Genomic DNA, 14,485 nt, shown 5'->3' with positions numbered 1-14,485 from the left:
GTAGTAAAAATCTTGACGTCGAACGGAAAATATGAAAGCACAGGTCCAGAGCCCGAAAAAATGATACCAACTTACTGGCATCCCCATTCTGCTTAGTGCCCCAGTGTAGCTAAAAATCATTAATGATATTTGACAACCAATTGATTTCACAAACCATCAAAGAAGCTGATAAATACTTTTAAGACAACGCCTGATACAACTTAAATTCTTCGAAGGGCAAAAAGTAAGAGTAGGCTCAAAATAATTCGTGCAGCTTACACTTATACAACTAAATGAAATAAGTGAAAACTTTTATTATACCTGCATTTACAAAAACTAATTGAGAATCGTCCGAATAGCAATCATGTTAAACATTTTGTTAAGGTTAATATTTGTTAGCTTTACAACAACGGGATGGAAGTTTCTCATCTTTTTGCGTTCAATCTTTGCTACAATGACTTGTTGATCGCATATTTGCAATAAATGAAGAACATACCCGGCAGATTGCCGGAAAATAGCCGCCGTTGATTCCAATAAGCATGATTGGGATTGAAAGAATAGAAGATATTGAAAAAAAAAGATTTTTGTACAAAAACATTTTTTAAGTCCGATTTATTTTGATGGCATTCCGTAGTTGAAGATAACGTACTTCTGTTTCTTAGAGAGAGGCTACAGGGGCTACTATCAATGCCAATAAGCATTAGAGATGGTAACTAAGACTTATAGGAACGACGTTCAAATAGCGGGCATCTAAAATTGGGCTTTATGGGTTTATCCCGTTTCTACTTCTGACTTCAATTTTTTATACTGACTCTGTTCATTTTGAATTGCTTTGCTGAGCAACTGATGTTCACAGTCACTTTTAGCAGAATGAGAGAAGAGAGAAACTAGTCTAGAAAAGTCAAAAAGATATCACGCAAAATGTTGAAAAAGCGGCAAAATGAGGTAAAGCGAAAAATTTTTTTTATTCGACGAAGTAAAAAAAAATAGGAGCGCTATAATAGCCGGCTGAGAAGATTAGGCGGCTATTAAAAATATTTTATTGCTGACAATAATTTCAAGTTTTAAGAAGTCGCTGACTTTTGCTCTGCGCACTAATCTCAATTGCAATTTGAAACTTAAGGCCTATTAAAAAACGAAATTAATGCAAAACGACTAAACAGAAAAGACTACAAACAATGCTAAAATTTGTCGAAATATTAAAACAAGAATGCCGGATAGTAAGCGCGAAGAACACTGTTGTCAATTCATAAAGAAAAGAAAGAAGCAACAAAGAACGAGATTGTACAGTTCAAAAGAATTAATTACGATTTTTTTAGAAAGGTAAGTCACGTATAATAAAAACAGCAAACAATGCCAATGAAAAAAATTGTAAAAAATCAGTGTGAAAATGACGTCACACAACATTTTCGTTAAAAGAAGCGGCAGAATTCATTGAAAAAAGAAAATTCAAAAGATCCAAAGAATTATCGAGAGTGCGACGAAAATTAAAAGCAGCAGGACATATCCTGAATTGAAATTGAAAGACTTAAAAAAATCTAGCCTTTGATAGCCTAATTGCGAGTTCGAAAAAAATAATGTCAAAACAGAAGGAAGAAATCAAATTGACACAAGTCAAGAATAATCGTTCTCCGAAACCAAATTTCTGTTTAATCGCCGGGTTTTCAGGACAACAAAGAGTGAAAACAAATTGTGACCAGGCGTTTAAGAAAAACGATGACGCTTTCTTTTAAGAAAGAGATCACTAATAGCTTCCCTATCACTTCACTTCTATAGAAAGATTTCCTCTTTGACCTCAACATTATCGGGTTTCAGCAGCATTACCACAGCAACGTCACTTGCAAAAACATTCGAATACAGAAAGATCAATTGAAGCTTCTTGCGCAACCAGTTTTAAAAAATTGGAGGCATTTTAGTCCGGAACATTTGTTGCTACATGGCAATATTTGAGAATAAAAAATTGAACAATTTTAAACAAGAGAAAAATGCACACGATTCTACAAAATCATCAACTTCACAATTCCTACAACAGATTTGTAGAGCAATAAAAAATCAAAAACTGATAAATTAATGATACTGTTGATCATATTGGCCTACTATATGTTCAAAAGATGTTTGAAGACGTTACCTAATAAGGCAATGACTTTTCAACATTCGAAGGACTTTTCCGAATCTGAATCATAATTCATTTCTGAGCAACATCAGTTACGCAAAATGCTGTTAGGCGTATGCTACAAATGAAAAACTGCTTCGACTGCCACGTGCTATACTGTGTTTCAATTTTCATACTACAAAAAATTTGTAAGACACTGAAACGCTCAAAAATTTTGTCTGGTGTAACAAATAGTCGGTAACGTGCCCAAAATAGCCGCAACAAAATTCCTTGGTCTCAATTGTTATTGTAAAAGGCAAGGAAAAGAAAAAAAATTGGAAACAAATTAGACATGACCAATAAATTGTTCAGGTTTTTACAAGGCAAACAAACCTGTTGACATTAGAAAATTGTGGGGACTTTCTCTCATTTTTCGAGTTTGAGACCGCATTCAATTTCATCTCAAAAAATAATTTCAACGTCAGTCAAGCAAGATGAAAAATGTGATCAAATGAAAAAATGAACAAAATGTTAACAGACAACGTCGTGAATAATATTACGTTGTAAAGCGGTTCCGTTGCTCAACAAAATCGCTCCGTCCTCACAAGAGAAAATCAATGCAGAAGAAACCAAAAGAACCAGGATCAAATCGACGATAAACTTAGCAGTCGCTTTCTGACAAGTAGACATAATTGTTCTTTAAAAGTCCAGAGAAGAATTATTTAGCTGTCAGAAAATACTATTTTACCATTTCTAAAGCTATTTTTCTTTAAACAAGGAATTCATGCCTCCTCTACAGTTTCAGTGAATTATATACTTGGAGACCAAAAAATCATTATCAGAACCGCACTGCGCGTTAATTTCCTCGAGCATTATTAGTTTATCATGTTTTTCTGGGCGATAATTCAAATCAGTCAGAAAAATATGATCAAGCTAATATCGAATGAAAAAGAACATCACGACCAAAATAATCCCTGCAATCTTTGTTTGATAGCAATTAAAAAGTAAACATTAAAGACCTGACATCTTCGAATAAACGAATTTCAGAAACGATTTGATGCAGCTTGAATAAGAAAAGAACTTGAAAGCTGCAACCAAAAAACGTTTTTCTCAGCTAAATATAATTGCTGGGCTAGCAAAGTTTTTCACCACCTCATGAGATTTAAACTAACACATAACAGCAGTATACTGAGCTCTAAAGTTTGGTTCTAAAGCTCTAACCTGATGCTGATTGAGAATGAGGTTGAAGTTGTCTTCTTCCAGCGAGTGGACAAGGATAGGCTGGTTGAGTCTGGTCTCTACATGTCCAAACCACCTCTTCAGGAAGTCCAGACTCTGCTCCAGCTCTTTGGATGCCGACAACATCATTTGAATCTTCTCAACTCTGAATTAAAGGAAAAGTTATACGAGAGAAATCTAATATATAATTTCCAAAACTTGAAGGCTATAAAAAATCCATCTATTTACGCTTTTCGATTTTTATGTAGCAACATCGCCCACTTAATGAAGTTAAATGCCCAAGGATCCTAAACCTTTTCCGGGATTTTTCTATTTGCTCCCACACACCCCGTTATCTTACTGACCCTACTCAAAGATATCGCCTGAATATAATCACTTAAGCTCGTGGAGAACGCAAAATTATACAAGCCCGCTAAGATGCGCCACGCCATCCTTTCAAGATCAGTTTTTACATGTTTACTGGGTCAAACAATTTACTGCACGAATAAAAGCTATTACTTCTGATCGGTGTCTTGATCTTTTGAGAGCAGCTGCTTAACTTGCGCTATTTTCTCGTCCAAACAAGGACTGTCTGATTTGTGATGTTGAGCGACACGCGGCCATGTGTCAAATTGACTCGAATGCTGTGGCTGCTGAAAATGATGATGATTATGAGCTGCTCCGTTTGACATGCTAACGTCTCTTTCAGTGGTTGATTCAACGTAACTGGATCTTAGAACGTCTCCAGCTGCCAAGTTTTTGTCCTGTGCCACAGAGACCTTTTCGGATACGCTACACATTGTACGAGCTGTCGACCAGATAAAAGTCAGGAACAGTAACTAACTTTCATATATAACCCAACACAATCGATTCCGAGGGCACGCGTTAAACAAAGCAAGAAACAGGAAAATGATTAAAACGGGGTTTCGCGTCACTTCCGACTAATCTATGCAATGTAAATAACGACTCTAGAGTGTAAGCCTTACCAGTTACAATATGAAATAACTATAAAATGAACTTTTCTGACTTAATCAGAATTGACCACGTAGACGGAACCAGGTATAACGTAAGCCAGGAAACAGGTCGTTCAACAACTAATCTACCCCTAGTGTTCAGCAAATGACCTAAACTACCGGAATCTCACAGTGAACCCAAATGAAAACCAGGAGGGTGTCACTTCCGTAAGGATGGTTGCGAAATGGATTAATTTAGCTGTTAAAAGATGTTAAATTGAACTTGCAGTGTGCCTACTACTTGCAGTTAGTTTATTATTCAGCGAAACGAATGCAGTTCAAAGCTAGCCGCTTAATCAACCTAATTTAGAAAACGCAACACACCAAATTTCGGTAAAAACAAGGAAGCAATAATTCAACCCAAAATCATTTCACAAATTTTACTTTGACCTGTTAGGTTTGCAAGAAATAAAATAGATCTGAAGGCACAAAGCAAACGTAGTGTGACCACTAATGCGTTTTGAACGTGGTTTTAGCTTTTTAATTGCCTCAGCAAGCGAATGAAAAATTCCTTTTAATCCGTTTGGAAGGCAGGCACTATAGTCAATTTGTTCACTTTGGAAGCAATAAAAGGAGACACATGTAACATTTATAAACAGTTATAAACAAGCTGCAATGGAAAAGTACTTGCGTATGGTAAGTATATAAGACAGATTGTCTGGAAGACGTGAGAAATTAGCATGATAAATTTAGCAACTCTATTTTTAGCTAAATCTATGTACACTTAATAAAACCCGATGTAATAGTGCTAGAAAAAACAGCTAAAACGCAAATGGCTTCAACTTGCGTAACTCAGGAAAAATTGCGAAATTAGCTTCACTAGCATCAATAACTTATCTGAACAATAATATGCACTGATTTAAAAGCCAATTTATTCCGAACAGATTCAAAGACAAAACTGGTTCAATAGGAGACCCAGTAATGGTTTGCTAACGGCAAAATTTCTGCGGAATAGGTTTTAGTGGCAACAGAGATTATAAACAAATAGTTAATAATGAAATGAGGTGTAAAGACAGAGAACTATAAAATATGGGTAAGATGTTTACTCTGGGCAAAAGTACAGTCAATCGTGGGTTACGAACAAGAAAGTCACGTGATTGTGGGAAAGAGAAAGTAAAATTTCTGGTCAAACAGAGTAGATCACAGTATATCTCGTACTTTGACCTCTTTGAGACAATTCAGTTCCTCTTGTAACCCAATAATAATAATCACCTAAATCTGCCAAAATAAGAAATATTCTCTCAATCAATACGGGAGACGAGAATCATAGTGGCATTTTTTCTCAGAGGGCAAAAAATTAGTACACAGTCCAGGGGTAAATGTTGATAACGTGGCGTAATAGTAGGAGAGAGCAGGGAAAGGACGGGAAGTGAGAGAGATAGGGAAGAGTGGGTTTGTGGGTCGTCGTCTCCTGAAGGGCACAATGTTATCACAGGGATCAGTCACATACCAGTCTGGAAAACAATCCAAATTAGTTGCACAGTTGGAAGTGAGTTACAGAAACACAATAATCCAAAGTTGATTGATATTGATTATAAAACTATCAGACTATAAATAAAACAGACAGCAACAGGAACTAACGGCTTAGCGGAAGACTGCAAAATTGCGAATATTTTATCACACGATCCTCAAAATCCCAGAACACAAACAAAAACATTTGATTGCCGCTAAAGAGCGCAAACCGACCTATTAATTTAGCAAAAGGCAACTATCGAACTCGAACTATCTAACGCTGATTTGAATTCAGTAAACAAAAGATTTATTTTTAATAAATATTCAGGTCAACATGTACTCTTAAAAGGCGGTCTTAGATAGGGCGGTTGTAAATTATTTACACGTCTTTAAATTATTGTGCCTTTCAAATCTTAAGCATTACTTCTAACGCTCCCACATTGATCGACGTTCTCATTATTTAAGGACAAATTCATAGTATACCTAACCTTTCAAGGGACTATTGAAACATCACGTTGGAGCTTTTTCAATTCCAAAATTTAAAAAAAACTCTACAAAATTGATGGCAAATGAGAAGCACTCCAAAGATTTAGAAAAAAACCGCTACAAAACAAGAGAGCAACTCAAAGCTGATACTGTGTTGTATTGTCTTTTAAAATTATGTCAAAACCTATTAGAAAACAAAACATTAAATCCCTGAAATATAGGCGTAATGGCTCTTCCGATGCCTGAACTACCCATACATTTGAGAATTTCAGCTAATTTATATAGAAAAAAATCACGAAACAAAAAAAACAATTTTTCCATGAATATAACCGACTAATTTCTGATGAATTGCTCTCGAACGACAGCTGATGGGCTCTCGATTCAATTGCAGCTGCTTAAAACGGTCAAGACAAACGAGATAGAAGTCACTACAAAAGTCATGCAACAACTGCATAGACACGAAAGACTGCAATAATTGCTTCCAACTTCGTTCGAAAACAATTAAAAAGCAAAACGTTCAAATCAAAGGCAAAAACTAACACAAAAGTAAAAACACCAAGAAAAGAGAGTCTATTTTCTCTCAGCAGACAGTTATTTTATTAATATGAGCCTTGAGTTATTTTATTTTTATCTATTTGAATAAAGTATTTATCACAGAAGTCCTTAAAATATTTCATAAAACAAACATAAAAGACACAAGGTCAGGTATGTCACTAAAACCTGTAAAAAATTTCGACATTTCATCAATAATAGCGAGAACGATCTATTAACACCGTTATGAATTAGCAGCAAATCAAAATCAATTACGTTCTGACAACAATTACTTAAATTATGACAACAATTAAAGGAATTCTAGCCATTTTCGTATGGGAATAGTCCTGGATTTTAAAAAATAAATGAAACAACACTTAACACAGAGAAAATAGCCGGCACATTGCCATAACATTTGCAAAATATACATGAGAGCCGTAGAATAGAGATAGAAACAGACAGAGCTTAAGACAATTGACGTCAAAAATAAAAAAAAACAGTCGCAAAACGTCATTCAAACATGAAGGAAATTGCTTTAATGAGGTTTGATCTCACAAAAATTGATACCAAAAATAAGCTCATTTCATAGCTGTAACGTAACTAACCATCATGGCGCTAATTGCTCTCAAAGTACCGGCGAGCGTTCCGCATCGATATCACTCAGCTTGGACGTAGGGAGGCGAGTAGGGAGCAAATTAGGAGGGGCTTGGAGCGGGCGGTTTGGATGGGGGTTGAGTTTGCAGCGACTTAATGCCTCACGGGATTTAGAAGTTTATACTGTTTTTGAAAATGAAAAACGAAAAGCGTCAGACGAAAAAATGGTCGCGGAAAAACCGCATAAAAGGACAGCATGACTGATATAATTGCTACGAACTTCATTTGAGAGCAATTTAACAGAACAATAGCTCTGCAATATCTTTGCTAGGTCTGCAAACCCTTCGACAATTTAAGCTCAGAGTTGGAAAAAAAGCGGGTGAGGACCATTCTGTTGGGTAAGGGGTGTAACTTACGGTAAAACAAATGACTACCGTTTACAATTTTAACAGAAAATTTTTTTTGCAAAATTTATAGAAACTTTGGAAATTGTGAACAAAAACAACGGAAATCATGTTCACAAATTTTAAGCCTGAATAATCCGAAATGAAATTCTGCTCTTGAAGGGCCGTCTAATGATACCATTCGCAACTATAAATGGAAAGTTGACTGAACAAAAAAACCCTGTCGAGCATATAGTCCCCCCTTATTAAGGTGGGGTCAGAACAATTAAGGTCATGCAGAAAAATGCGTTCCTTTGTTTTGGAGAACTTTAAATGTGGATTTTACCGTACTTGTATGTTAAACTGGAAATTTCAATTTATAGAAGTTGGGTGTACATAACCGTCGATTAAGTTTGTTGACAACTTCCGCTCAATAACTGTGGTGGTTGGGGTGGATTGGTGGTGGTGGTGGTGGGGGGGGGGGGGGATTTAAGCGAAACCAACCAACGTGAGGCGATCTGCTCTCAAGCGACAGAGAAGCGGTTGGCTTCGGTAATAACTAACTTTGGCGTAGGGAGGATATCAGTAGAAAACGCATTAGGTGTTTGGAGCGAAAAAATTAGTCAACCGGAAAATCGCATATAAATCGCACCACCGGACTAATATATTTGCTATATCCTTTCAGAGGAAGTTAACAGTATAGTTCGGCAATATCATTCCTCTGGTCACGATACGCAATAAGTTCGAGTATAGTTCTAAAAAATTTCCGACAATTCGAGCTCATCGTCCGAAAACAGAGGGTGAGGGCGAGGCTAAGGGATTACGTATGGAATGAGGTGGAGGGGGAGGATGGGGCGAGTAAGTAGCCAAACTCTAAACATAGCCAGCAGATTGCCGGAATAGCTGCGAAAGAATAGACCTGTTTGCCATATAATAGAGATAGAAACAGATACAGATCTAAATTGAAAATCGACGCCGCTCAAAAAAACTAGGTAAAAAACATTCAACGATAAATTAATAAAGCTTGTTAAAATTCATTCCGCAGAAGCCTCTTATTAGGGGCCTTTACTGCACAAATGAGTTCCTTTGACCTTAAACAAATTCAAATTAAACTTAAGTTTTAAAGTGCAAATGTCATTTTATTGAGTGAGTAAGTCAGGTATGATCAAAATCTAATCACGCAAATAACCTAAAAACTATTGCTAAAGCGAGTGCGAAATGACGTCACGCGCGCAAATGCCGTTAGTGAGAGGAAGAAGTCATTCAGAAAATTTGACTTTTTCAGCTTTGCTGTGTGCACAAATGTAAAACGAAAAAAGAGCGTCAGACAACGAAACATAGCAGGACAAGTCCTGAAGTACAATTCAAAGACTTTTCATTGACTAAACAGAAAAAATATACCTAAAATGGACTATGAGTTAATTGAAAAAACCATTTTAAAAAAATCAGATCAAAAAATAAGAAAAAAACAGAAAATCAATGTCAAAATGCCGCATGTGAACAAAAAAACCACTAGCGAGAAATAAAAATTTAATTAAAACAAAAAACTAAGCCTAGAATGAGCTGTGAATGGATTCGAAAAACCATTTAGAAAAAAATCTGATCCAAAAAAAATCGAAATAACAGTAAAAATCAGAGCGAAATTGCCGCATGTGAACGAAAAACCACTACCGAGAAACCGAATTTTTGTTCAAACACCGTTTTCTCACTCTACTTTAAAATTAAAGCAAAAGAATTCACGCCACAAAACCACTCGCTTTTTCGCTCCATTTCCTGTTTCGGCGTGACCAAAATCACTACTCCAATTTGACTTCAAAAATCATGAAAATGTGTGAACAGATCTTAAAAAAAAAGACAGCACCCCAATACAATTCAAATTCTTTGAATTGTAAAAAACCAAGAGCACCGCAATATAGCTTCGCTCAGCTTACAGCTTCGCAGCTATAAAAACCCTTGTTCACACTGTGAACTTATGTCTTTTGAACAGTTTCGGTCAATTGCGTACTTAGAGACTAGTGAGCCGTAAGGCTCTTGGAGAACTCAATGTTCTCCAGGCTTTACCTGATCATCCCATCTGAGCACGAAAAGTCAAATGGTCAGACGAAAAAAAAAACAATCAGACGAGCAAACGTAGTAAAACAAATGGCATAAAAAGACATCAGGGCAAACATAATTGCAACAAAACATTGGCGACCAGTTGCCAGAAAGTCACCGTCGTTGATTTAATGCCCGACATAGGGATTAAAATGATTAGAAAAAAATGACAAGGAATTTTGACGACAGAATAACTTAAGTATTCTAACTTGGTGAGCAAATTCATTAGATTCGAAAAATATTGTGCATTCAAACTCTCAAGTGGAGGATATACGCGTTATAGTAATACCAATTAGCAGCACACTCTGAGGAACTTTGATAAGTTAATACGTCTTAGTGCTAGGTCATAGTGCCCAATCTTAATTAAATTATCCCGTTTCTTTCAATCTCTATTCGTGATGTCTACTGCACTCAAGTTTCAGAATGAACTCTAAATTACATTAAGTTGAAGCAGTTCGTGAGTTAAGTCAGAAGCTTTAGAAAAACATAACCGGACTGCTAACTTTTTTGCTAAATTATACTTAAAGTAATTATATACTTGCAGAAATTTTTTGTCTGCACATATAAGAGGCAAGCAGAAGCAGAACGATAAAAGAATTCAAAAAGTTGGCCACAACTAATGAAATGTTGCTCAAGTTGTTGAAGCACATGTCCTCAAAATTAGAATTCTTCCACTTAAATTTGATCATTAACACAGGCACAAAAATTCCTTGGCCTCTCAACAACAATTTTAAATGCCATAACGACTTCTCCTATCACAAACCATTCAAAAATTTTAAATAATTATATTGTGAGTGGAAACCATCCATTGGCCTGGGTTCAAGCCGTAAAATGTTTCATTGGCGCCTAAAAAAACTGAATTGGCAGAAAAGGTTGTAAGCAATTGTAAATGTTATTAAAGTTTGTTCAAATTCGTGATATTACTATCATCAGAACACTCTTCCTCCCTGAAAACCAACAAGTAACACATTAATTAATTACTAAAACCCAATATAGTTAAGGCCAAAAAAAACTTTTGGAGTACAACTATTACATCGAAGAACCATTCAAACACATGTATAAACATAAGTAGCATTCTTGATGAAATATAGTTGAAAACGGAAGTCAGAGTGCCACACGAAAAAAAAACTCAAAAATAAAAAAGTTCAAAAATCATTTTCCCACATCTCTTTAAAAACAGCTTAAAAAATTAATTTTACTAACTTTAATTACCAGATTTTTCGCTCCTATTATATTCTAGCGTGATTAGAATAAGCGTCATAGCCTCAATTCACTAGCCATACGTTTAAACATAACCAACTAACGTCGGGTGATTTGCTCTAGAATGACCGGCGAGTGGTTGGCCTCGGCAGCTGGGGCTGAAGGATGCTAACATTAGGCGGGAGGGGAGCGTATTGGGGGGTCAAGAGTGGAGGGGGCTCAAGCGATGGGGGGGGGGGGGTGGGTGGTAAGGTTGAGAGGGCTGGACGAGAGGGGTCCAAACCACCAGATGGGTGGACGGGGGAGTGTTGGGGTGTCGGATGGGGTGTTGACGGGCTGACTGAGTGGGAGGGGGGTTAAAAGATTAAGAAGCACCCTTCACACACTAAATTGTCACCTCAAAACAGTTTCAGTGAGACTAGTAAGGCGCATACTATCGCATACTTAGAGACTAGTAAGGCGCTGCTCAGTCACTCAATGCCCTCTGATCTTTTTATGTTTAACCCGTTTTTGTGGACAAAAAGTTAGACGAAAACTTCGAATTAGACAATAAATAGGAAAACAGTATGCGATAGTATGCGCCTTTCTAGTCTCACCAAAACTGTTTTGAGGTGACAATTTATTGTGTGAAGGGTGGATCTTTTAACCCCCCTCCCACTCAGTCACCCCGTCAAGATTTTTCTTTCATCCGACGAAATTGATTTTCAGACGAAATGACGCATTGGGATATAAAATTGACTATAATCAAACCGCATAAACTGATCGTCAAGAGGAAAATTAATACATAGCTGGCAGATTGTCAGAAAATAGCCGCAAAAGATTCGTAGATCGGCAGTCTAAAAAAAAACAGTAAAAAAGACAGACCAAAAAAATTCGTCTTTTCATTAAGGTTGATCTGTTATATTTTGATTTAAAATCTGTATAAGTTATTGCTGCCTCTATTAGCTGATCTCAAATAACCTTCATTTAGAGTGACACACACCCATTTGACCTTATTTCTTTGAATTAAAGTTAAAAAGTCAATTTCAAAGTGAGGAAGTCATTTTTGAGAGTGAGGTAAGTCAAGTGTGACCAAAAATTTAATCACCCGAATGAACAAAGAAACTCGCTCCACTAAGAGCGAAAAATGACGTCACGCATGCAGTTCAGTATAAATTGCATGAACGAATGAACAAAAAGTGGCTGTGACGTCATATGGTCGTAACAAAAATCATGACGAAATAAAAAAAAACAAAGCAGGACAAGTCCTGACGTACAATTCAAAGAATTTTCATTGACTGAACAAAAAACTGGACCTAGAACGGACTAGGAGTGAATTGGGAAAACCATTTCTAAAAAAACAGAGGCAAAAAATCGAAAAAACCAAAGTGAAATTGCCGCATGTGAACAAAAAACCACTAGCGAGAAAGCGAGTTTTTGTTCAAACACTGTTTTCTCACTCTACTTTAAAATTAGAGCAAAACAATTTCACGCCAAAACCACTCGCTCTTTCGCTCCATTTCCTGTTTCGGCGTGACCAAAATCACCACTCCAATTTGACTTCAAAAATCATGAAAATGTGTGAACAGATCTTAAAAAAGACAGCGCCCCAATACAATTCAAATTCTTTTGAATTGTAAAAAACCAAGAGAAGGCCAATAATAGCCCCAGCTATCGCTGTGCGGCTATTAAAAAAACCAAGAGAAGGCCAATAATAGCCCCAGCTATCGCTGTGCGGCTATTAAACAGAGAGACGTGAGTACACGTTACAGACTTCTAGAAAGAACTCTTGTTGATGCGCAGTCGATTGGAGTAGTTACTAATTTAGTAACACCTCAATTAGTGAACACTTGAATTTGGTTTATACATTCTAATGAAAAGTTCATTCAAACTCACATCGCTTTCATCTTTTGTAATTATTTTGGCGACCAATCGGCAAACATTTTGCAAAGTAAGGTAGCTGATATCGCATTAAAATCTTCTGGAGTATTTTACAGGTCATTAAGTTCTCCAAAAACAGCAAAACAAATTCTTCTATAAATCAACGATTATTTCGGAATAAGACAGACTGTGTTAGTTACACAAGAGCTCAGACAACAGTAAATTGAATCAAAAGAAGAATACAGCAATGTTAATTCCATTGAAATTAGACATTAATCAGAAAAGTTAATATTAGATGAGAAACATGAAACAAACCGAGATAAAAAATGATGTTCTATATCAACCGACGCACCTTTTGAAAAAATCTCCTTTAAATGCTAGCACATCATCTGATAAAAATGAGACGCCATTTTTGATCACTTCTGCTTCCAGCTCCGTAAAACTCTGATCACCTCTTCTCGGATTACCCAGCTGCCTAGTTTTAGCTGATAACGCCATCTGCTCGTTTTCAAGTTTATCAACTAAATCAGTTCGGATAAGAGTAAAATCGTTTTCCAGTGTCTCCAGATCCTTATTGTTTTTGCTTCCATTAGAAACATCAGTCTTTCCTTTATCGAGTAATAATTTCACGCGTTCTCGACTACTGTTGATGTCCTCTATGACTTCCAACTTAAGCATTACGGTATTCAGCTTCAATTCCAGCTGACGTTCCAACGAGTTCCAATGTTTCCAAGTGACTGCTAGTCGCTCAGTAAAATTATCACAGGATATGTCAGTCCGATGCTTTGAGCCACTCTTTGCAGTCAGAGATACCAGCATAAGTTGGCGACCTTTCATCATTGATTGCAGCTCCTTAAAACAAAAGACTGACACTTTCCAGCCACTAATCAACAAATCCACCTTTCATAGCGCTTTCAGTAAAAGCTAGGTGCGGATTACTAGTATTCGTAGAAACATCCTTCGAGTGACCCTTGCAGAAATCGTTTACAGCTATCGGGACACGCACTAACATTAATGATCATTTTCACTGCTCAGTAGTTCTATCGAACTGAGTAAAAGCAAACACCGTTTCAAAAAACTGATTTTCGACTGCTTTTTCATACCTTTAAATCTGTTTAAAAAGTGGAATACACCAAATATTAGCTAATCAATTTTGCGTGCTCGTGACAGTAGTCGAATTAAGATGTAAAATGCAATCTCACCTGTAAACTATCCACTTTCATTCTAGAATCATTTAAAATGTCTCCAAACAAGACAGCATCTTCCATTTGACTGTTATCAGCATCCACGCCGCAATCATCGTTCATTCTGAGTTCCACCTCTTTTAACGTTTCGTTGAGAATCTTCAGCTTCTGTTCCTTCTCTTTCGTTGCCGCGACTATTTTGCTAACACTCATCTTAGTTTGCCTGAAAGGAGAAATGAAAGTCGCTGTTTATTATTAACCGGGCTACCAAGGCTGGTTCTTTGTGCGATTTCGATCTTAATTAAAGTAGCCAAACCACATTTAGCAGCTCGGTATATTTTGAAAAGCCAAACATTGCCGGAAAATCGCCGTCGTTTACGCGCTATGGGATTGACGCAC

The 14,485-nt window shown here is 36.7% G+C and overlaps 1 protein-coding gene across 2 annotated transcripts in view; it reads right to left on the bottom strand.

Moving 5' to 3' along the window:
• LOC142357261 (nesprin-1-like) overlaps positions 1-14,485 on the bottom strand; it is a 278,227-nt gene that overhangs the window by 72,580 nt on the left and 191,162 nt on the right. For both annotated transcript variants that reach the window (XM_075408914.1, XM_075408920.1), the window contains exons 26-28: positions 14,105-14,309; positions 13,255-13,754; positions 3,293-3,455 (exon numbers count right to left, since the gene is read on the bottom strand). In XM_075408914.1, the coding sequence (XP_075265029.1) occupies positions 3,293-3,455; positions 13,255-13,754; positions 14,105-14,309 (868 nt within the window). The remainder of the gene's footprint in view (positions 1-3,292; positions 3,456-13,254; positions 13,755-14,104; positions 14,310-14,485) is intronic.

Source organism: Convolutriloba macropyga, chromosome 2, assembly GCF_964194025.1.
Source record: "Convolutriloba macropyga chromosome 2, txConMacr16.3, whole genome shotgun sequence".
Lineage (NCBI taxonomy): Eukaryota > Metazoa > Xenacoelomorpha > Acoela > Convolutidae > Convolutriloba > Convolutriloba macropyga.
This window is presented reverse-complemented; position numbering and strand designations above follow the sequence as displayed.